The sequence below is a fragment of the Marmota marmota genome, unplaced genomic scaffold, assembly GCF_001458135.2.
Source record: "Marmota marmota marmota unplaced genomic scaffold, marMar, whole genome shotgun sequence".
NCBI classification, from domain to species: Eukaryota; Metazoa; Chordata; class Mammalia; order Rodentia; family Sciuridae; genus Marmota; species Marmota marmota.
The window spans coordinates 29,891,783-29,917,837 of record NW_026000221.1 but is presented as its reverse complement, the minus strand read 5'-3'; the positions used below and the strand labels follow the sequence as shown (position 1 = coordinate 29,917,837).

General features: G+C 35.8%; 1 protein-coding gene across 3 annotated transcripts in view; it reads right to left on the bottom strand.

Moving 5' to 3' along the window:
* The window catches only part of Itfg1 (integrin alpha FG-GAP repeat containing 1), a 220,638-nt gene that overhangs the window by 53,216 nt on the left and 141,367 nt on the right, over positions 1-26,055 (bottom strand). For all 3 annotated transcript variants that reach the window (XR_007343503.1, XM_015488770.2, XM_015488769.2), the window contains exons 12-13: positions 10,582-10,625; positions 400-478 (exon numbers count right to left, since the gene is read on the bottom strand). Coding sequence is in view for 2 of the 3 variants with exons in the window: in XM_015488770.2 (XP_015344256.1) it covers positions 400-478; positions 10,582-10,625 (123 nt within the window). In the remaining variant the exon portion in view is untranslated. The remainder of the gene's footprint in view (positions 1-399; positions 479-10,581; positions 10,626-26,055) is intronic.

Here is a 26,055-nt window from a genome sequence, read left to right as displayed (position 1 = left end):
TTTTCCAGCTTCTATTTCACATATTAAAATCTAGCATTAATTTAGATTATAGTATTAATTGGATTCTAATTTTTACTTCTTCTAAAATGAGCTTAATTTAAATAATTTACCATTTTACTCTTTAAAATAAGTCTAATTTCTTCAAATTTCTCTCTTAGTTCAACTGAAAAAAATAATAAGAAAGGACTTGGGTCTATCACAATGGTGATAAATGAAGAATTAAATGTTAATATTTTGCCTTGAGAATCTTTTTTATAATTTATTGGTATAAGCCTAAAGACTAAGTCTAATAAAAAAAAATATTAGGGGGTATGAAACCAATTTTTGTCATCAGTTTACCTTGCCAATATATTGAATGAAGGTGCTTCTATACATTATGAACATTATATCTGGCCTTACCTGAGCCATTTTTCAGATACCCATTTGCATCTACAGCTGTATACATGATATATGGTCCAGGCTGATTCACTCCAAAAGGCTGCAATAAGAAAAGAAATAGTTTTGAAATGTAAGTGAGTGATTTGAAATTTCATGCAAATCTATCGTGAACACAGTAAAAAATTCTTACATGTAATTCTTATATGGATAAGAGTTACTCAGCACTTCTATAATACTTCAAAATAAAACTTGGTTAGTAGAAAATTCTTAACTTTGTAAATGACTTGATAGTTACATTTATATAGTTCAAACTGAGTATTTACAATATTTAATATTGTTTTTCTTTATAAGGACAAATATTTTAAGCAAAATTTTATTCACTACTTTCGATTTTACCTAGAATAGAACTACAACAGTTTTGGGATGGATGTAGCTCAGTGGTTGAGTGCTTGCTTTGCATGCATGAGATCCTGGGTTCAACCCTTAGCACTACAAAAAAACTAAAACAAAAAAACCCCAAAATCAATAGTTTTATTATATAATATTTCTGTTGAATATAGCATTGCTTTATTTCCTACAGTGATGGGTAATGTATACATTCTCTCACTAAAATATCAAAGTAAATAAAATTCATCTATAATAATTACAGTTGATGAAAAAGATTAATAATTAGTTTTTATCAATTTTAACTCTCTGCTCATTAGAAGAATAAATTATATTCCACTTAAGAAAAATCTGACAAGGCCTAATTACAATGGTAAAGTTTATCTTCAACTTGTATATTGCTTCTTATACTAGAATTATTTTTCAAACTTTGAATGAAAGATGATATATTTATTTTCTTTACAAATTAAACAGGACATAAAGAAACTAATGGCTGCAATGGATTTTCCTATAAAGAGATGACAAAAAGTTTAAGAAATGCTTTAAACTCTTGAATATTGTCACAAAAATGAAATTGTATTTATCTTTCCAATAAAGTAGGGGAAAGTTAATAACATTTAGATAGTCTATTGATGCTCTGAAAATGATTTTCCTCCAGGATAGGCAAGAAATAATTAATTTCATCAATACCACAATTGCCTGATTGATATTTTTAAGAACCTTAGACTTTCATGTGCTTCCAAAGGCCATGAGAAACTAGAGTGCTATAAGAATGGAATAATTACTCATCAGAATTTATTTATTTAGTTAAGTTGAATAAAATATGTGAATAATATCACACAAATAAAGCATATACTTTGTATTAAGTACTGTTTCATGAAAGAGTTAATGAGATTCCATATACGTATATATTCTTATTTTGTAGACAGGAAAGGAAAAGCATTATCTTTTAATATCCAGTTTTGAAGCCAACCACAGATAGTTTTTTGTTTTTTAAGTATAGCAGAGATTGAATGCAGGGGTGTTTTATCACTGAACTACCTTCCCAGCCTTTTATTTTGAGACAACTTCTTAATAAGTCTCTGAGGGCCCCGCTAAGTTGCTGAGACTGGCCTTGAATTTGAAATCCTCCTGTCCCAGCTTCTTGAGTTACTGGGATTACAGGGTCAAATTACCATATCATTTAACCACAGATAGGTGAACAAAAGTTAAGGTAAGAAATTATCTTCTTCATGCAATTTTTCTTTTTCTTTATAGTTTTACATATGCAAATTCATTATGTGCTTTGAAAAGTACATTATTTTGAGACTCATTCATAATTAAGCATATAGCTGTAGTACATTTCTGGTGCTTTAGGATATCCATCATATAACATGTTTTTCTTATTGTTGACAGTTTCCCATTGCTTTTGCAGTAATAAACATAGCATTCTTATATATGAATTGGTATTACCTCTATATTCCTATCAGCAGCATATAAGAGATATTACTGGTTTATGTACTTAACATTGTGAATGCAGTACATACTTCTTAAAATAAATTTTTCTTTGTATGTGTTTCTTTGGCATAGGGTATGACCTTTCATACTTTAAATCTGTCTTATTCCCGGGAGATCTGGAGATACTTATGAGGTCACACTGTCCACTGTGATAATGACTTCAAATTTAATTTGTTATAGTGCAGTGTAGACACTGGAACAGCTATCTTGGGTTATAAGAATTCTCAGTGAATATTTCCAATTATATTCTTGAATATCTGTACTAATTCACCTGGCATATTTCATATTACTATACGTAGTATCTTATTTTTACAGGTTATGTGGGCATTTTTCTCTTTCCCACCCATATTCAATTAAAAAATTAGGTCAGCACGTCTCTGAATTAGAGAGCAAAAGTTCACCACATCATGAGCTAATCATTCTGATATTGAAAGACAATTTCCAGAAATCCAGGTTCAATTCCTCTACACAGTGTTTCTAAAAGTATAGCATAAAAGCTCCTAGGGCTCCCGACACACTCAGAGCAGATCACATTAGGTAAAATCACATTTCTATTTTAATAGTAAATTTAAATAGTACTTCACTTTTGCTGAGGCTGGCTTTGAACTTTGTATTTTACACTGTGTCAACAACTATACTAATGACACAAAAGCAAAGGTGGTTAATTAGCAGTAGCACCAAAAATGGGTATTTAGACTTGGTTATTAGTCAATGCTTTTCTGAAAATGGAGAAATAGAGTCTGAAAGTATTTGTTGATAATAAAAAAATTTGAGCTTCCAAGTGAAAACTAGAATCTAGAAAATTGCTACTGTAATCTGACATCTTCCCAATATTTAAAAGCTTTTCTGATGTAATTAATGGTGGTGCTAATTCAAAATATTATACTATGAAATGTGTCAACATCAGAATGATCTGTGTAACTCAGTATTCCAAAATTTTCCAAATGAACAATGCATAATATTACAAAACCATGCATATGTAAAACCATTTGTAGTTGAAGTTGAACCAATAGATTTTTTTTTTTTTTTTTTGGTACCAGGATTGAACTCTGGGGCACTTGACCACTGAGCCACATTTCCAGCCCTATTTTGTATTTTATTGAGAGACAAGGTGTCAGTGAGTTGCTTAGTACTTCGCTTTTGCTGAGGCTGGCTTTGAATTTGCTATTCCCTTGCTTCAGCCTCCCCAGCTCCTGGGATTGCCAGGTATGGGCCACAGCACTAGGCAAACCAATAGATTTTAATAAGCCAAGTTAGGTCTATCACTTCTGAAGTGGTATAGTAAGGACCTCCAAAACTCTGCTTCTTCATAAAAGCAATGAGAACTTTGGCAAAACATTGTCAAAATCACCTTTTCAAAACTTCGAAGAATCTAAGCAGCAGTTATTCAAGAAAAACAGCTGAATCTTGTGAATAGTGACCTTTGGTGTATATTAATTTGCCCGACTTCCATTACCCTTATGTTAACTCTAATGAAATATTAAAAACCTACAGCTTTGGGGGGCTAGGTTTGTGGCTCAGTGGTAGAGCACTTGCCTAGCTTATTGAGGCACTGGGTTCGATTTTCAGCACCACATATAAATAAATGAATAAAATAAAGGTCCATCAATGTCTACAATATTAAAAAAAAGAAAAATCTATAGCTTTGCAACTAAGGTAGCTATGAAAATGAATAGCCTTATAGTTACTGGAGGGGGCAGAATAAGGTTCAGAACTCCTAAAAGCCCCATTTCTACAGAATTCATTATTTGACGTATCCAGAAGCTCCCTGGAAATCTCCATTCTCAGGATTTGTCTCTGTTTAGGAGACTGAGAATTTGCTTGTATGAACAGCCCTATCACTGGAATGCTTGTTTAAAATAATCATCATCAGAGGTTTATGACTACAGCTATCTGAGGCAGTGATATCAACTGGGGTTAATGAGACGCTGACAAAACCTTAAAAGGAAAGATAGAAAGAAGATGTCAGTAGGGGGATTTGAGAAGCTTTCATATATTTCTGGGAAATCAGAAGGTCACATACATGAATAGTATTATGTTCATGCCCCTAAAGCCCTGAGAAGGATCTCATCTATCATTTAAGGCACTATCTGATCATCCAAGATGACCATTAAGCTGAGGGGGGAAACTTTAGTAGCCACATGCATAAGGAGTAGAGGCTTTATAGAATTTATCCAGGTGAATCATATGACAACAAGCAATAACAAAAAACTCAGGGTAGGTGGGGAATATCTGATATCCAGAGTTGATACATATTTTAAAATTCACATTTTCAACAATAACAAGAAAGTATGGCTCATATACTGGGGACGGGGGATAGTCAATAGAAACTGCCCCCAAGGAAGCTTAGATGGCTGATTTACCAAAGATTTTAAATCAGCTCTAATAAATATATCCAAAGAACTAAAGGAAATCATGATGAAAGAACTTACAGAAATCATAGAAAACAGTGTCTCACCAAAAAAGAATATGAATAAAGAGGCAGAAATCACAAAACAGAACCAAAACTAATTTCTGGAGTACAATGACTGAAATGAAAAATTCAGTACATTGGCCCAGTAGATTTAAATTGGCAGAAAAAATAATTGAAGATATGTCAATTCAGAAAATAAAGAGAGCTACAGAGACCTATGGGGTACCATTAAGAATATTAACTATAATGGGAGTTCTAGAAAGAGAGTAGAGAAGGGGAGAAACAATATATGAAGCAATAATGGCCGAGACTGCCCAAATTTAATGTTAACATTCACATGTAAAAATCCCAGTGACTACCCGGTAGGATGAACCACAGAGATAATACAGCATAATATATTACAGACAAATACTAACAATCATATCATAGTAAAAAAAAAAAATTTTTTTTTTTTTTTTTTTTTTTTTTGTGGTCATGGGGCAAGTGCTAGGCAAGTGCTCTACCACCTCAGCCCTCATAGTGAAATTTGGAAATGAAATAGAGAATCTTGAAAGCAGTAAGGGAGGAGAATTCATTCATTATGTACAAGGGATCCTCAATAAGATTAATGGATGAGGGGCTGTGGCTGTGGCTCAGCGGTAGAGCATTCGCCTAGCATGTGCGAGGCCCTGGGTTCCATCCTCAGCACCACATAAAAATAAATAAAGGTATGGCATCCAACTACAACTAAAAAATAAATATTAAAAAAAAAGATTAATGGATGATTTCTCATTATAAACCCATGAGGCCAGAAGGTAGCAGAATGATACATTTGAAGTATGAAAGAAAATGACTATTAATCAAAAAGTCTAAAATATAGTACAACTGTCCATCAGAAATGAAAAGGAAATTAACACATTGCCAGATAAAAACAGAGAAGATTTTATTGGTACACTTAACTTACAGGAATACTGAAGGGACTTCTAGCTGAATGAACTAAAAGGACCCTAGAAAGTAAATTGAATCTACACATAAAGCAATAATATAAAGTTCCTGGGCTCAAAATGTTTGAAGATGTTACTTGTATGACAATAAAAGCAGAAAAAAGGGGGTAGTAAAAATGTATAATGGAATACAGTTTTTGTAGACAAGTGAAATATGAACCACACTGTTTCAGAGATAAAATGTTAATTGTAATTCTGAGCAATTACTAAGAAAATAACTTAAAAAATATAGAGATAACCTAGAGAATATTCTAAAATAAAGCAGTACGAATGCAATAGAGGAATGAGAAAATTCAAGACAAAAGAAAACAAACAGAAAAAAGATATACATAAATACTGCCTTATCAATAGATACAATAAATGTAAGTGAATTAAATGCCCTTAACAAAAGATAGATTAATTACAGAATAATTAATAACAGTATGATCCAATTATATACTTTTTATAAACAGACACTTTGTAAATTCAAAGATTATACTGTATGAAACCCATTGAAAAATACACCATGTAAACAGAAAACAATGAGAACTGGAGTGGCTAAAATATAGATTTTAATATATAAATTTTACTAGAGACATAAAAGGACATGAAAAAAGGGTCAGTCCATCAAGAAGATATAACAATTTTAAGCACACATACACTTATCAATAGAGTCCCAAAATATATGAAGAACTGAAGGGAGAAATAGATAATTCAATAATAATTGGAGACTTTACTGCTCACTTTCAAAAAGGATTAAACAATTTTCTCCAGGAAAGGCCAAATACCAGAACTTAAAACAAGCTATAATAAATGTTAAAAGTATTGAAATTATACAAAGGATGATGATCTCTTTGTTATTTGGAAAATATATTTTTCATAATATACAGGCTATATTAACACAATATGTTATTATTATTATTTTTTTTGGGGGGGGGAGCGGGCACTGGGGATTGAACACTTGACCACTGAGCCATATCCCCAGCCTGTATTTTATTTAGAGACAGAGTCTCACTGAGTTGCTTAGCGCCTTGCTTTTGTGAAGGCTGGCTTTGAACTTGTGATCCTTCTGTCTTAGCCTCCTGAACTGCTGGGATTACAGGCATATGCATACCTGGTTTATTATTATTTTTTGTACTGGGTAGAACTCAGGGGCATTTTCCACTGAGTTATAGCACTAGTGTCCTCCCTGTTTTATAAATTTTGAGATGGAGTTATCTTGATAAGTTGCCCAGGCTGGCCTTGAACTTGAGATCCTCCTGCCTATGAGTGTGAAGAGAGAACCTACAGAATGGGAGAAAATCTTTGCTAGTTACTTTTCTGAAAGAGGATTAACATCAGAATATATAAAGAACTCAAAAAACTTTACAGAAAAACCCAAATAACTCAATTAATAAATGGGCAAATGGATTAAAAGGAACTTCTCAAAGAAATACCAATGGGCAACAAACATGAAAAAATGTTCAACATTACTAGTAATTAGGGAAATGCAAATTAAAACTACCCTGAGATTTTATCTCACACTAGTCAGAATGGCAGTCATCAAGAATACAAATAATAAATGCTGGAGAGGATGTGGAAAAAAAGAACACTTGTACTCTGTTGGTGGGACTATAAATTAGTTCAATCACTATGCAAATCAGTATGGAGGTTCCTCAAAAGACTAGGCTACACCCAACTAACTATACTACTACTTGGTACTTATCCTGAAGAATTAAAGTCATCATACTATAGAAGTACATGCATATCCATGTTCATAGAAGCACAATTCACAATAGCCAAACTATGGAACCAGCCTAGGTATCCATCAATGGATGAATGGATAAATACAAGGTGGTACCTATACACAATGGAGTTTTATTCAGCCATTAAGAAAAATGAAATTATGTCATTTGTGGGAAAATGGATGGAACTAGATTATCACATTAAGCAAAATATCAAACTCAGAAGGTCAAGGGTTATAATGTTTTCTCTTACATGCAGAAGCTAGAGAGGAAAAAAGGAAAGAAATGTGGAGCTAATCTCATGAAAATCAAAGGAAGATCAGCAGAAGAAAGGGCTGAAGTGGTGGGAGATGGAGAGGGAGGGGGAAAGTACTGGGGAGTGATATTGGCCAAATTATATTGTTACATATTTGTACATATACACAATATAACAATAAATCCCATCAAAATATAATGCACCAATAAAAAATGTGGAGGAACAAAAAAAAAAAAAGAGCGAGGGATATAGCTCAGTGGCAAACCATCTTTGAGTTTAGTCTATAGTACCAAAAAAAGAAAGAAAGAAAGAAAGAGAAAGAAAGACTAATTTTCCAAGAAAGAAAGAAAGGAAGGAAGTAAGAAAAAAAGAAATACTAATTTTCCAGTTATTCCTTGATGTGAAACCTAAAAAGTTAATATGCAAGGAGCTCAACCTATGAGAATATCAGCATGCCTGGCACTATGATCTTGGACTTCCATTACCCAGATCTGTGAGAAAATAATTTTCTGATGTTTAAATTACCCAGTTTATAATATTTTGTTATGGAAGCATTAGCTAATACAACAACCCAAAGCCTGTGAGTTCTTACTACATATTTCATATTCTGAGAATATTTTAAATATTTTCTTTACAAATTTTGAAAATAATAATGTAGTCATTATATACCACACACACATTCTGGGTTCAAATTTCTTCTTTTCTACATAGTTTCTGTGTGATGTTGGGCAAGATATTTTTATTTCTCTGAGTTTCACTTTCCTCACTTTTAATTAGGGATGGTCAGAGTATCTATATAATAGGATTATAGTAAGGATGGAACAACTATGTGTAAGGTACATTAGACTCCTTTTATCCTCAAGGGATACATTTCAAGACCCCCAGTGGATGCCTAAAACCATAGATAGCACTTTACCCTACATATGTATAAGTATAATAAAGTTTAATTTAAATAGAACAATTATAACAATACGCTCTAATAAAAGTTATGTGAATGTGGCTTTCTCTCTCTCTCTTAATCTCAAAATATAATTTGTTTTTGAGAGTCCATGGTTCTTTGCTTTGAATACTATGCGTGGCATGTTTTCTCATGTAGCCTGCAGTGTTGCCATGCAGTACCAAAGTACCCTTCCATGTTTTATGCCCTGGATCCTTCTTTGCACTTTTAGGAATATAGGTTCTAGCTGGCATCTTCTAGAAAAGATCCCAGTTTCATTATAATGAAAGAATTGCTTTGGATGGTTTCCTTTCTCTCTATTTAAGTCTTTCACTTGTGCTGGATATATCACAGCAGTTTCTTTTTTGGCAGACAAAGGCCTCTACATTAATCATTATGTTTTTCAGTCTAAATCTATTTCAATGTAGCAATTAAATATTATAGCATAAAATCTATTTAAATTAACATCTATTATTAATACTAACATCTGGGGGCTGGAGTTATGGGTCAGTGGTAGAGCACTTGTCTTGCATGCATGAGGCACTGGGTTCGATCCTCAGCACCACATAAAAATAAATAAATAAAATAAAGATATTCTGTTCATTTTACAACTAAAAAAATTACAAAAATACTAACATCTGTTAATATTAATGGACATTAATATCTATAAAATTAAAATCTTTTATTTTATGATTTATATTAATTGATTAAATATAACAATATAAAATCTATTTCAGTATAACAATCCGTTCCTTGCAGTAAATGCTTTGGTGTCAGTAGTGGATATAGTGATGCATCATCTAGATCTTTCCAGAACTCTGACATTTGTTCTGTGGGCTTTCTGAAGTGTTAGCTGCTATTTTCTCACAGCTGGGTCCTACCTGGAACTTGTTCTCAGCAAAAGAGGAGTGATGTCATAGATATTATAATCTACTCCTGGTATTGTCTGAGTGCAATGAAGAAGTACAAAGGAGTACAAAGGTCAGACCCCTTTGCCCCAACTAGAGCCATCATCGTAGCTTCAGAGATCCCAAAGCATTTTAGAGGAACCTTTCTCCCCTGCCAATCCTCACTACTTCAGAGGTACTGCTCCCAAGTAGAGTTCAGATTAAATCTCTGGGTCAGCAGGATCTGTTTCCACATGTTTTAAATATAGAAGTTTCCCAATTATATATATAATATTGGGAATACAGTGCTTTAATGGGATAGAAAGAATATGAAACTATAATCACAACACCTAATTTTATGTTGCAGTTCTACTATTAAACAACTTTATGACGAGGCTTGTTTTCTTGTGTTTAAATGGGGAACAATTTTTTTTTATGAAATAAGGGTGATTGAGAGACCCAAGCAGGTCCATGAATAAACACACATATATGTATGAACATGCCTTCTCTCTCTCTCCCTCTCTCTGTGGTGCTGGGGATTGAACCCAGGGCCTTGTGATTTCGAGGCAAGCACTCAACCAAATGAGATATATTCATAGCCTTGCACATGCCTTCTCATATAATGTAATATCCTCATTACATTTTACATGAAAAAGCTACTTAGAAGAGTAAACTTGATTACTTTCTTTCTATCCTTTTTTTAAAAAAATTATTTTACTGAACTGTTCCATTAGACAGAAGGCCAATATTAAGGCCATGCAGAAAAAGTCATCTATTGCCTAGTATGTATTTGACCCTTGCTCTATTTCAGGTATACAAGGATCAATGGCAAGGTTCTTGACCTTAAGAGCTTACAGTCTAGTATAGAGAGGCATCTAATCTAAAAAACGTTATGAGTGATCAAATATTATAAATGCCAAAATGTCCAGGAATGATGGTAGGATACCAGAAAATGCTTCATAAACGAGGCAATCCTTACTCTGAAAAATACCTTTAGGAAAGATAATAAATTCCAGAAAAGTTTTTGAGTAACTTGTAATGACAATTTTAATTATAACATATAACCACTATTTTGTGTGTATCTATTTACAAGGCAGAGACTTTTCATAGAAATATTTATGAACAAGAATTAAGTTTACTTACTGTTATCTTACGAGGACAGTCATTAGAACACAGACCACTAAGAACTGTGGAAAAATAAAGAACAGGCTATTATTCCTGTTATAATGTAAGCTTATATTGAAAATGAGCTTTAATTTCCTCCCATAACCCATTAATACACCAATTGATTGATGACCACAAGCAGAAACCCTTTTAATTTCTTTGGATGTGAACCAATTAAATTTATGCTATTTACTTTATAATATTTCAAAAACCTTTACTATGCTGTCAAAATGGTGCTGTTTTGTATACTATATAGGTGAGATAATTAATTATGGCTATATTATACTGTACCTACTGTCATTTCTATTTTCCACTTGGTTAGTTAAATTCCAAGGATGACTTAGAATCTGTCAGAGAGGTGCTAAATGCAAACCAATTAAAATGTATACTGAAAAAACAAATAGAGCACTTAACACTTTATATCTCAAACAAAACTTTTTTTTCATTTATCTTGTCAAAAATTTTGGGTACAAATATACAGAAATAATTTAGTGATAAATTTATTCTATGATCACCAAAAAAAGAAAAAAGATTACAATATCTGTACAACGTTTATATAAGTAACGTGAGTTTTGAAATAGAACTATAGTTTGATCAGTTTTGGTGAAGTGATACCTTTTTAAGAAAGCAGGTATTATGTGCTATTAAACACTTTATGTGTTATAAGTAAGCATAAATTATTTTAATTAAATTATGAATATCTGTGGATTAAAAATATTTGTAAGACTATGGCTTCTTATGTTTATTCATATTACATAAATGTAAAATAATAATCACTATATTAGAAATGTTGGTGTCTCTTTAAAATTCATGTTAGAACCTAACAATCAATGACAAGATTAAGAGATGAGGGCTTGTGGAAAGAAATTAAATCATGAAGGCTCCACTTTCATGAATGGGATTAGTACCCTGATAAAAGAAAGTTGAGCCAACTCCCTTGCTCCCTTCTATCATGTGAGGACACAACAAGGCACCATCTGAAGAAGAGTGAGCCTTACCTTGATTTTGGACTTCCCAGCATTAAGAATTATAAGCAACAAATTGATATTGTGTATAAATTACCTTATCTAAGGTATTTTGTTATAGCAGCCCAAACAAACCAGAATATAGAATAGGTAAAGTACACAGGCACCAAGAAATGAGCATCACAAAAGATATCTGTAGTATATTTACATTAACTTCAACTTGAGGAAAGAGTGAAAAAATATTTTACACTTGCAAAATGGGTTTTTAATATTAGATTTTCTACTTCGGCACAGTGCATGGTTCTTGCTATTTTACTCTGAAAGTTTCCTTGTCGTAACTTCTCTTCTTAGTTTGTTTTTCTCCTCTCTAAACTTTTCCAATGGCCCCCAGATATTTTTCACAAACCTTTATTTAAACCATTATCTTGCTCAATAGTAATCCTTTACTCATACATCTGTCTTTGTACCTGGATGTTAGCTCTGCATCATATTATGCTTATTTTCCCCAGTATCTAATACCATATATTTCTTCAATAAATATTTTTTAAAGGATGAGAAAAGATGGATTATTTATTAAATGAACCGGATAATTGCTAGTTGAAGAAAAATAAAGCTTAGGTTTTAACTCACAACAAAAATTATAATCTGGCAGATACCTAATAATAAAAGAACTCTTATAACTTATTAATAAAAAGACAACTGATCTGATAGGCAAAGAATCTGAATAGACACTTTTCCAGAGATGACATAATCAATAAGCTCAGGAAAAAATGCTCATTAGGGAACAGTATATGAACACTGCTATGTTTATTGTAGAATTATAACAACCAAGAGGTAAAAGCAACCCAAATATCCATGGATGAATGAATAAGATGTGCTAAATACATATTAATCAGTCTTAAAAATGAAGGAAATAGAATCACGTGTTACAACATTGATGGTCCTTGAAGACAGTAAGTGAAAATTAAGTCATAAAGACAAAGACAGCTGGCCCTTTGTATCTGCAGGTTCAATACCTGAGGATTCAAGCAACCGAGGACTGCAAATGTTCAAAAAAAAAGTCCATCTATACTGAACATGCAGATACTTTACCTGTGATTATTACCTAATCAATAATAATAACTATTTACATAGTACTTAAGTTGTATTAGATATTATGAATAATCTAGAGATCATTAAAAGTACAGGGGAGGATATGCATAGTTTATATGCAAATACTATGCTATTTTAATAAGGACTTGAGCCCTTGGATTTTGTTATCTGCAGAGGAAGCTGGTATTCCTGGAACCAAATACCTGCAGACACCAAAGGATGATTGTACTGTATGATTTCACTTAATGAGATATCTGAAGAGTCAGGTTCACAGAGACAGACACTATTCTACATAGTGGTTACCAGGGGCTTGGGTTAAGTTAAAAAGGGGAGTTGTTGTTCAATGGGTTCAGTTTTACAAGATGAAAAAGTTCTGGAGATGTGTTTTACAACAATGTGAATATCCCTACTATGAACTATACCTTAAAAAGTGTTTAAGATGACACACTTTATGTAACATGCTTTTTTTTTTTTTAGCCACAATTAAAATTTTGAGTTAAAAAGAACCCACCGTAACACAGACACACATACACACACACACACACACACACAAAAAAAACCCAAACCAAAAACAAACAAAACCCCCCCAACCCACAATGATTTAACATTTCATAGTCAAGTACAAGTATAATTAAGTCAGATGAAAATAAATGTTATTGAAGATGTGAATATATTGGAACCCCTCATACATTGATGTTGGGGGGATGTGGAATGGTGTGTGCTTTGGAAAAAAGTTTAGCCAGTCCTTAAAAGGTTAATTAAGAGCTCTTATTTGACCAAGTGATTCACTGCAGCTATATCCCAAGAGGAAAGAAATATTCATACAATGACTTGTACACAAATATTCACAACTGCATTATTCATTTTGGCAAAAAGGTGAAAACAATATACATATCCATCAACAGATGAATGGATAAAGATAATGTGGTATACACATGTAATGGGATATAATTTAGCAATTGAAAGGAATAAAGTACAATACATATATTACAATATGAATGAGCCTTGGAGACATTATGCTAAGTGAAAGAAGCCAGTAACACAAGACTACATATTATATGATTCTCTAATTATATAAAATGTCCAGAATAGTCAGCAGAGAGGTTACCTAAGGGTTGTGGGGGCTAGGGGTTTCTTTTGAAGTAATGAAAATATTTAAAAATGATTGCAGTGAGGGATGCACAACTCTGAATATGGTATAGCCACTGAATTGTATACTTCAGGTGGTTAATGGTATGATATGTGAATTAGATCTTATTAAACCTGTTACAAAATAAAAAAGATGCCATAAAAATTTAAAAGACTAGTGACAAAGGGGATGAACATTTTTGTAATATATATTAAAAAGATTTATAGATATTAGTTATAAAATAACCTAAGAGAAAATAAAGAATTTCAGAAGTAATATCCAGAACAGAAAATGAAAATAATAAAAAAAAAAATCAAGACACTCTACCCCACTCGTTAGTGTTCAATGAGGTCAGAACAATATAATAAGATATATAAAGAAATACAGAGTGGGGGAAGGAGAGAAAGAGACCCAACTCACACAACTTATTACAGTATATTGTTATAACTATTTAATTATTATTACTAATCTCTTAGGCTTAACTTATAAATTAAACTTTATCATACGTATGTATAAGAAAGAACAGTATACATAGAGCTCAATAGTATTTGAGGTTATCTGGGGGTCATGAAATATATTCTCTCCAGATAAGAAGATTCTACTGCATATGAAAAGATTCTGGCCTTCACTCATTATAAGAGGCAAAATAAAAATTACATAATATTTAATTCACTTATTAAACTTTTGAAGTTGTCATTTATAAAGTCCCTGGACAGGTAAAGGTGCTAGATATATGTATTTTCCTACATAAGTTTGATAAAATTTATGCAAAAGGATAGCTATTAAAATAAAAGACTACAATATAAACTTTCAAATCTGGCAAAAGTAATCTATTGTGTTAGAAATCAAAGTAGTGGTTCTCCTTATGTGAACTGGGGGGATAAAGAGAGTTAGGAATATTGGTAATATCTGTTTCTTCATCTGGGAATAATTACATCAGTGCTTTTACTCTGGATAATTTATAGAACTGAATATTTATGTATGCTTTTCTGTATATTTCAATAAAGTTTATTTTAAAAATGTGTGTATATATACATATATAAGCACATATACATATATATATATATTCTTTTAACAATTCTAGTTTTGGGGGATTTATCCATAGGATATTTGTTGGAGCATTATTTATAATAAGAGAGTGAAGATAACATTGGTATCTGTTAGTAAGGAACTCATTAAATTATGGTGTACTCTTACTATGTGATACTATTCAGCAGCTAAAATAATGAGGCAGCTCTAGATTATACTGCTGTTATATACTTTCCATGATATATTGTTAAGCATAGAAAGTAAACTCTGGAGCTATTATTTATGTAATACAAAAGTATGATGTGTGTGTGTGTGTGTGTGTGTGCGTGTGTATTATATATATTTGTATATGCATAAAATATTCCGGGCAGACACAAATAAGTTTTTTTCTGGGAAGAGACAGAGTGAAAGGAACACTAACTTTTCACCACATAGTATTTTCTTCTTTCTCCTCTTCTTCTTCTTCTTTTTTTTTTTTTTTAACTATTTGTATGTATTACTTATTTCTTACAAAATAAGTAATTTATTTTAGAACTCTCAGAGGAGTATGTGGTAAACTGGACAATATCATATGCTGGTGGTAATAAATACAAATGCATTTTTGGTATTTTGGTAATTATTAATATTAAAATTGCAGTCCCTCCTACTCTTTTTCATGTCTATGAGATATTGAAAACCACCTAAATATCCACTGAGAAAAAGCTAAATAAAGTAATAAATATCCATAATATGAAATGATATGGAGCTATTAGGATGAGGGAGGCTAAGTTCTGACCTTAAGGTAATAAACAAAGACACAGGCAAATGTTTAGTAAGATTATGTTTAAACATGTGTTAGATGAATCTCACAGGCACAGTGCTGACTGAAAGAAGCCAAACAAATATGTACATACTGTAGGATTTCATTTATATTCTGTTCAGAAACAGGGAAAGCTAATTGATGGTGACAGTTCAGTGGCTACATAAGTAATAGTGGCTACATCTATGGAGGGGTTACTGACTGAGTTGGGGGAATTCTTCTGAGATAAATGTATATATTTTATTTTAGAATGGGTATGGCTATAATTTACATAATTTTTAACTATGTAAAGATTCATCAAACTATATTCATCATTATTACCGTATTTCCTCTGTTAATACCTATCGCTACAATCTTCTTTATATTATAGTCTTACCTCACATCTAGACGACTATTCCAAGCTGGTCCTCATGGTTCTGTCCTCTTGATTCCATCTATTTTAAACTTCTGAACATTGTTGAAATATTCATCTTCTTAGTCCACACATTTTATCATAGCCTCTCTTTGACGAAGAATTTAAATACTAAGTATGATAGTTTATTTTGTCAATTTGACTGGGTCAAAAGGCTCTCAGATGGGATGTAAGTTTGATGCCAGCCTCTGTAACTTAGTGAACTCCTTGGCAACTCGGTGAGCCCCAGTTTTAATCTGGGGATTAAGCTCAGTGGTAGAGTAGCCCTGGTTTCTATCCCCAATATCAAAAATATTAATACTAGTGGATGAGATAAATATTTAAATTGATAAACTAAGGAAAACAGATTGCTTTACACAATTTGAATGAGCATCATCCAATTAGTTGAAGGTCTGATTAGAATCAAAGAATGAGCCTCCCTCTAGGAAGAGAATTCTCCTGTTTAATGGGATATTCACTCTGCAGGTTTTAGACTTGCCAGCTCCATAAACCGAATAAGCCAATTCCTTACAATATTTTTTTTCACACGCGCACACGCATACACAAATTGGCTGTGTTTGAAGAACCCTATTAAGTATCTAATTATTGGGTCACTAACAAAAATATTATCTTTGTCATAGATGTCTACTCATCAGTTCATATGTCAGTATGCTCTCTTACAAACCTTCAACAGCATGCAAGAAGGACAGCTAGTCTTTCTCCCTGTTCATTCTCTTACAGTGATTATGGCTTCCTATTTTGGTTATCCAAATTTTAACCATCCTATGGATCAAAGTTCTTATCTGTTATCTTCACGGAGCATTCTTTGACCTTAATAATTTTATAGCATGTATAATTCCACTCAATAGAAAGTATTTTCCACTGTTCTTTAGTTATTTTGTATATATGTACATTCCTGTTGATAGTAAAAAAAAAAAAAAAATGCATGCCATGTAAATGGAGAAATCCTCACTGAAAAAACTGAGTAACAGGAGGGAAGGAAGATGGCGGCGAGGGGAGTGCATTGCCCCCGTGTGCTGCTTCACTGTGTGGGAGTATGACAAGTCAGGACGGCTAAAGGATATCTTGTTAGGAATTTCCAGCAATAGTGGGGTGCTCCGGAACCTGGAGGAAGGATTTCCATCACAGGAGGATCGGCTACGGGGACTCAAACGCGAGAGGTTTGTCGCACGGAGGGTAAAACTGCTTATTCAGCAAACCGCCCCGCGGCTAGAGTCTGCAGCGCGCGCTGGGATAGAGACGCAGGGTTACAGCGCTGCAGTTTCTGCCAGCCGCGCAAGCACCGTACTCAGGGCTGAATTCTGGGTTCGAGACGGGGGAAGGAAGCGGTCCATCTCGGTTCTCCACACCGGTCAGACCACAGAGGAGGCCAGCAGCCACCATGTTGGTAAACTGACGTCACCTTCCCTGTTTTCGACTGACCGCAGCTCATTCAGCCATAGATCAGGTAATTTCAGGCTGCAATTCGCCTGCGGCTTGCAGACAGATTGCTAGGGTTCAGCGCCTCGGTGCTTCTTAGAACCTGAGCTTATCGGAGCGAACACCGAGCGCGGGGCGGCCGAGTTCCGGCTCCCGGAACCGTCCCGGGGAGCCTGCGGAGGCTGCTTCTTGGACCCTGCTCCTATCAGAGCATACAACAAGCACTAAGCAGCCGAATTCCGGCTCCCGGAACTGAGCCCGCGGGGACTGCTTCTTGGAGCTTACACTTATAGGAGCTTACACCGAGCACGGAGCGGCCGAGTTCCGGCTCCCGGAACTTCCCTGGACCGGGGCTAGGAGCCCGCGGAAACTGCTTCTCGGTCCGGGTCCTGCTGAGGGCCGGTCAGGACTCACCCGTTGCTTTGGTTGCCCGGCAAGGGGAACGAAATGCTGCCATTCGCATAGGATACCAACATGGCAGAGATCTGATGTCAGCAGAAAGCGGCGGAGGAGAGAACTTCATCAATTCCAGCGGTGACATAAGCAGTTGGTCTCCTGGTAGGGGGGGTGAGGCACAGTCACCCGAGTCTCCTCAATTTGTCGTTGAGCCAGAGGGGAGAAGCCGGGCCGCCGCCAGCGCCCGGAGCAGGCCCAGCGGCTCGCCAGCGTGGTGACCGCGTGACCCCAATTGGAGAGGGGGTGGAGCGGAGCCGCCACTCGCACCCGCAAGGTGGGCAGACCCGCGACCCAGTGGTACATGGGCGTGGTAGGAGGGGCAGGGCAGAGCCGCCGTTCGCGCTTGCAAGGTAAACAGACCTGTGACAGCCGGGCGGGTCAGGCCCAGTGGCCTGCCAGTGTGGTACACATGTCACCCCAACTGGAGTAGGGGCAGAGCAGATCCTTCTCCCACGCCCGGATCAGGCCCTGCCGGTGTGGTGGTCACGTGACCCCAATTGGAGTGGGGGCGGAGCGGAACCGCCACCCGTGCCCGCAGGGTGAGCAGACCAGTGATCAAACTGCAGATCAGACCCAGGGGTCCGCAGGCGTGGTAGGAGGGGCAGGGCAGATCCGCCGCCCGCGCCTCCAAGGTAGGCAGACCTACAACAGACCGGCGGATCAGGCCCAGGAGCCTGCCGGCGTGGTACAAACACCACCCTAATTGGAGTAGTGGCAGAGCAGAGTCGCCGCCCGTGCCAGGAACAGGCCCAGCGTCCTGCAGGCGGGGTAGTCACGACACCCCATTTGGAGTAGGGGCAGAGTAGAACCGCCGCCCGCGTCTGCAGGGTAGGCAAACCTGCAACCGACTGGCGGATCAGGCCCGGTGGCCTGCCGGCGTGGTACACTCGTCACCCCAATTGGAGTAGGGGCAGAACAGAGCCGCCGCCAGCTCCCAGAACAGGCCCAGTGACCTGCCGGCGTGGTAGCCACGACACCCCAATTGGAATAAGGAGAGAGCAGAGCCGCCGCCCGCACCTGCAGGAAAGATACGCAAGCAGTATGAAAAGACAAGGAAAGAAAGGACCACAAGCAATGCAGGTCAACGCAACTTTAGAAGAGGTAACAGCTGCAGCAGATGGAATGTCAGATAAAGAATTCAGGATATACATGCTTCAGATGATCTGGAGTATCAAGGAAGACATTAAACAGCAAAATCAGACAATGAAAGATCACTTCGACAACGAATTACGCAAACAAATCCAGGAAGCAAAGGATCAACTATACAGGGAGATAGAGGTTATAAAAAACAAACAATCAGAAATCCTAGAAATGCAGGAAGCAATAAACCAACTTAAAAACTCAATGGAGAATACTACCAGCAGAGTAGAACACTTAGAAGATAGAACATCAGACAATGAAGACAAAGTATTTCAACTGGAAAAGAACATAGACAGCTCAGCAAGACTGTTAAGAAACCATGAGCAGAACATCCAAGAAATATGGGATAACATTAAGAGACCAAACTTAAGAGTCATTGGGATACAGGAAGGTACAGAGCTCCAAACCAAAGGAATGAGCAGTCTATTCAATGAAATAATACGAGAAAACTTCCCAGACTTGAAGAATGAGACAGAATCCCAAATCCTAGAAGCCTACAGGACGCCGAATGTGCAAAATCATAAGAGATCCACACCTAGACACATTATAATGAAGATGCCCAACATACAGAATAAGGAGAGAATTTTAAAAGCTACAAGAGAAAGGAAGCAGATTACATTTAGGGGTAAGCCAATCAGGATAACAGCTGATCTTTCAACACAGACTCTGAAAGCTAGAAGATCCTGGAATAACATATTTCAAACACTGAAAGAAAATGGGTTCCAACCAAGAATTGTGTATCCAGCGAAATTAAGCTTCAGGATGGAAGATGAAATTAAAACCTTCCACGATAAACAAAAGTTTAAAGAATTCGCAGCTAGAAAACCATCTCTTCAAAACATCCTCGCCAAAGCATTACAGGAAGAGGAAATGGAAAATAACAATGAAAACCAACAGTGGGAGGTAGGACAGTAAAGGGGGGGGAAATAATCAAAGAGGAAAACAAACCATGTTTAGTAACAGAAATAAACAAATATGGCTGGAAGAACAACCCATATCTCAATAATAACCCTAAATGTTAATGGCTTAAACTCACCAATTAAGAGACACAGGCTAGTAGAATGGATCACAAAACAAGACCCAACAATATGCTGCCTACAGGAGACGCATTTGATAGGAAAAGACATACATAGGCTGAAGGTGAAAGGTTGGGAAAAATCATATCACTCATATGGACTTCGGAAACAAGCAGGAGTGTCCATACTCATATCAAATAAAATAGATTTCAAGCCAAAGTTAATCAAAAGGGATAAAGAGGGACACTACATACTGCTTAAGGGAACCATACACCAACAAGACATAACAATCATAAATATTTATGCCCCAAACAATGGTGCAGCTATGTTCGTCAAACAAACTCTTCTCAAGTTCAAGAGTCTAATAGACCACCATACCATAATCATGGGAGACTTCAACACACCTCTCTCGCCACTGGACAGATCTTCCAAACAAAAGTTGAATAAGGAAACTATAGAACTCAATAACACTATTAATAACCTAGACCTAATTGACATATATAGAGTATACCACCCAACATCAAGCAGTTACACTTTTTTCTCAGCAGCACATGGATCCTTCTCAAAAATAGATCATATATTATGTCACAGGGCAACTCTTAGACAATATAAAGGAGTAGAGATAATACCATGCATCTTATCTGATCATAATGGAATGAAACTGAAAATCAACGATAAAAGAAGGAAGGAAAAAGCATACATCACTTGGAGAATGAACAATAGGTTACTGAATGATCAATGGGTTATAGAAGACATCAAGGAGGAAATTAAAAAATTCTTAGAGATAAATGAAAACACAGACACAACATATCGGAATCTATGGGACACATTGAAAGCAGTTCTAAGAGGAAAATTCATTGCTTGGAGTTCATTCCTTAAAAAAAGAAAAAACCAACAAATAAATGATCTCATACTTCATCTCAAAATCCTTGAAAAAGAAGAGCAAAACAACAGCAAAAGAAGTAGAAGGCAAGAAATAATTAAAATCAGAGCTGAAATTAATGAAATCGAAACAAAAGAAACAATTGAAAAAATTGACAAAACTAAAAGTTGGTTCTTTGAAAAAATAAACAAAATCGACAGACCCTTAGCGATGCTAGCGAAGAGAAGAAGAGAGAGAACTCAAATTACTAGCATACGGGATGAAAAAGGCAATATCACAACAGACACTTCAGAAATACAGAAGATAATCAAAAACTATTTTGAATCCTTATACTCCAATAAATTAGAAGATAGTGAAGGCATAGATAAATTTCTTAAGTCATATGATCTGCCCAGATTGAGTCAGGAGGATATAGACAACCTAAACAGACCAATATCAATTGAGGAAATAGAAGAAACCATCAAAAGACTACCAACTAAGAAAAGCCCAGGACCGGATGGGTATACAGCAGAGTTTTACAAAACCTTTAAAGAGGAACTAATACCAATACTTTTCAAGCTACTTCAGGAAATAGAAAAAGAGGGAGAACTTCCAAATTCATTCTACGAGGCCAACATCACCCTGATACCTAAACCAGACAAAGACACTTCAAAGAAAGAAAACTACAGACCAATATCTCTAATGAACCTAGATGCAAAAATCCTCAATAAAATTCTGGCGAATCGGATACAAAAACATATCAAAAAAATTGTACACCATGATCAAGTAGGATTCATCCCTGGGATGCAAGGCTGGTTCAATATACGGAAATCAATAAATGTTATTCACCACATCAATAGACTTAAAAATAAGAACCATATGATCATCTCGATAGATGCGGAAAAAGCATTCGACAAAGTACAGCATCCCTTTATGTTCAAAACTCTAGAAAAACTAGGGATAACAGGAACATACCTCAATATTGTAAAAGCAATCTATGCTAAGCCTCAGGCTAGCATCATTCTGAATGGAGAAAAACTGAAGGCATTCCCTCTAAAATCTGGAACAAGACAGGGATGCCCTCTCTCTCCACTTCTGTTCAACATAGTTCTCGAAACACTGGCCAGAGCAATTAGACAGACGAAAGAAATTAAAGGCATCAAAATAGGAAAAGAAGAACTTAAATTATCACTATTTGCAGATGATATGATTCTATACCTAGCAGACCCAAAAGGCTCTACAAAGAAACTATTAGAGCTAATAAATGAATTCAGCAAAGTGGCAGGATATAAAATCAACACGCATAAATCAAAGGCATTCCTGTATATCAGCGACAAATCCTCTGAAATGGAAATGAGGACAACCACTCCATTCACAATATCTTCAAAAAAAATAAAATACTTGGGAATCAACCTAACAAAAGAGGTGAAAGACTTATACAATGAAAACTACAGAACCCTAAAGAGAGAAATAGAAGAAGATCTTAGAAGATGGAAAAATATACCCTGTTCATGGATAGGCAGAACTAACATCATCAAAATGGCGATATTACCAAAAGTTCTCTATAGGTTTAATGCAATGCCAATCAAAATCCCAACGGCATTTCTTGTAGAAATAGAGAAAGCAATCATGAAATTCATATGGAAAAATAAAAGACCCAGAATAGCAAAAACAATGCTAAGCAGGAAGTGTGAATCAGGCGGTATAGCGATACCAGACTTCAAACTATACTACAGAGCAATAGTAACAAAAACAGCATGGTACTGGTACCAAAACAGGCGGGTGGACCAATGGTACAGAATAGAGGACACAGAAACCAATCCACAAAACTACAACTATCTTATATTTGATAAAGGGGCTAAAAGCATGCAATGGAGGAAGGATAGCATCTTCAACAAATGGTGCTGGGAAAACTGGAAATCCATATGCAACAAAATGAAACTGAATCCCTTTCTCTCGCCATGCACAAAAGTTAATTCAAAATGGATCAAGGAGCTTGATATCAAATCAGAGACACGCCGTCTGATAGAAGAAAAAGTTGGCTACGATCTACATACTGTGGGGTCGGGCTCCAAATTCCTCAATAGGACACCCATAGCACAAAAGTTAATAACTAGAATCAACAAATGGGACTTACTCAAACTAAAAAGTTTTTTCTCAGCAAAAGAAACAATAAGAGAGGTAAATAGGGAGCCTACACCCTGGGAACAAATCTTTACTCCTCACACTTCAGATAGAGCCCTAATATCCAGAGTATACAAAGAACTCAAAAAATTAGACAATAAGAGAACAAACAACCCAATCAACAAATGGGCCAAGGACCTGAACAGACACTTCTCAGAGGAGGACATACAGTCAATCAACAAGTACATGAAAAAATGCTCACCATCTCTAGCTGTCAGAGAAATGCAAATCAAAACCACCCTAAGATACCATCTCACTCCAGTAAGATTGGCAGCCATTATGAAGTCAAACAACAACAAGTGCTGGCGAGGATGTGGGGAAAAGGGTACACTTGTACATTGCTGGTGGGACTGCAAATTGGTGCAGCCAATTTGGAAAGCAGTATGGAGATTTCTTGGAAAGCTGGGAATGGAGCCACCATTTGACCCAGCTATTCCCCTTCTTGGTCTATTCCCTAAAGACCTAAAAAGAGCATGCTACAGGGACACTGCTACATCGATGTTCATAGCAGCACAATTCACAATAGCAAGACTGTGGAACCAACCTAGATGCCCTTCAATAGACGAATGGATAAAAAAAATGTGGCATTTATACACAATGGAGTATTACTCTGCATTAAAAAATGACAAAATCATAGAATTTACAGGGAAATGGATGGCATTAGAGCAGATTATGCTAAGTGAAGCTAGCCAATCCCTAAAAAACAAATGCCAAATGTCTTCTTTGATATAAGGAGAGTAACTAAGAACAGAGTAGGGACGAAGAGCAGGAGAAGAAGATTAACATTTAACAGGGATGAGAGGTGGGAGGGAAAGGGAGAGAGAAGGGAAATTGCATGGTAATGGAAGGAGACCCTCAGGGTTATACAGTGGAGGGGGTAGAGAGAGAGGAGGGGAGGGGAGGGGAGAGGTGGGGAGGGGGGAGGGTGGAGGATGGGAAAGGCAGCGGAGCACAACAGACACTAGTATGGCAATTTGTAAATCAATGGATGTGTAACTGATGTGATTCTGCAATCTGTGTATGGGGTGAAGGTGGGAGTTCATAACCCACTTGAATCAAAGTGTCGAATATGATATGTCAAGAAATTTGTAATGTTTTGAACAACCCACAATAAAAAATTAAAAAAAAAAAAAACTGAGTAACAGTCAAAATATAAGACAGAAATGTGCAGTGTGGGAGAACTCATTCCATCTTTGGCACTGTTATTTCCAAAACCTCAGATACACACATACATTTTTAATAATGATGAGATATAATTCATCTATCAAATAATTTATTTGTTTAAAATGTATTATTCACTTTTCTTTTACTATAGTCCCAGAATTATGCAACCATTACTGCAATTTTAGAATATACTCATCTTCTCAGGAAGAAACCTTGTGCCCTTTAGCTATCATGCTTTAATCCTCTCATTCCCCCCAGCTCTAAGCATCTACTAATTTACTGTTTCTATGCTCATTTATTATAGAAAGAATTTTTAAACAGAAGTACAAAAAAACCCACATACATTCCAATCATCCAAAAGTCACTCAGAAGTACACGTTACAACCTGGGACTTGCAACTGACATCTGAAGTGGGGGCAGCAGTGTGGGGTAAAACATCAATCTGTGGTATCTGACACCATTTCCAGGTAGATGGCATCAGAATGTTTGATAAAAGAAAGTTTGATTTTTCCCTGTCTCTATACTATCACATTATCCCCTCAAATTCATATGTTGAAATCCTAAGCTGATGTGTGGCAATATTTGGAGACAGGTTTTGGGTTAAATGAGTTTATGATGTCTGACAGGATTAGTGTCTTATAAGAAAAGGAAGGACTTGTTATTTCTATGTGCATGTGTGTGGGCCTCCCTGACACCTCCCCACCCATATACACAGAGGTCATGTTTAGACCCAAGAGGCCTCAGAATAAAATCTAACTTGCCAGAACATTGATTTTAGATTTTTAGGCTTCAAAACTGAGAGAAAGAAATTACTGTTGTTTAAGTTACACAGCTTCTGGTATTGTGTTATAGAAGCCCAAGAAGACTGATACCACATATAGTTTTATTAAAAAAATCACATAAACAAAATCATAGTACACACTACTTTGTAATTTGTTTGTTGGGGGGTAGTTAATTAAACCTAAACTTTCTCCACATAATTGCATGATATTCCATTATGTATGTGTTTATGATTTACCCTTTCTTCTTACTAGAACTTTTAGGTCTTCCCTACCTCAGAAGCCAACTTTTTCTCTTAAAACACTATTGGGGCTGGGTGCGGTGGCAACTGCCTATAATCCAGTGGCTTGTGAGGCTGAGGCAGGAGGATCATGAGTTCAAAGCCAGCTTCAGTTATTTAGCGAGGCCCTGCGCAACATAGTGAGACTCTGACTCAAAATAAAATATAAAAAGAGCTAGTGCTTCTGGGTTCAATCCCTAGTACCAAAACCAAAACCAAAAAACAACCAAAACACTATTGGGAAGATAATTGTTGCTGTTATAGTTCATTCTTGCAAAGATCTTTGGCATATCTCAGACCTTTACCTTGGGGATAAATTCATAGAAACAGAATTTCTGGGTGTAATCTTGAACATTTTAATATATAGACAAAATTATCATCCTCCAAAAGGGTTATCAAACACCTTTTTGGCAAACATTCATTGATCTTCCAAGAAGTATCAAGCTCAGAACATGAATTTACTTTTAGAAATGTTTTTACTTCAATCCTCATATGAAAACATGAAATTAGTTTAGTTGTTCCCCATCTCTTCCTTTGTTTTTCAGAAGAGGAAACTTAAAAATTCCACATAAATATAACTCAAGGTCACAAAGTGAATACACCTCTTTTGTAAGATCATATGGACACAGCCTTCAACAAGACACTAATTCCTTTAAAGAACATATATTCCTATTTCTATGACCACCCTGAATGCATCCAATCTTGTCAGATCTTGGAAGTTAAGCA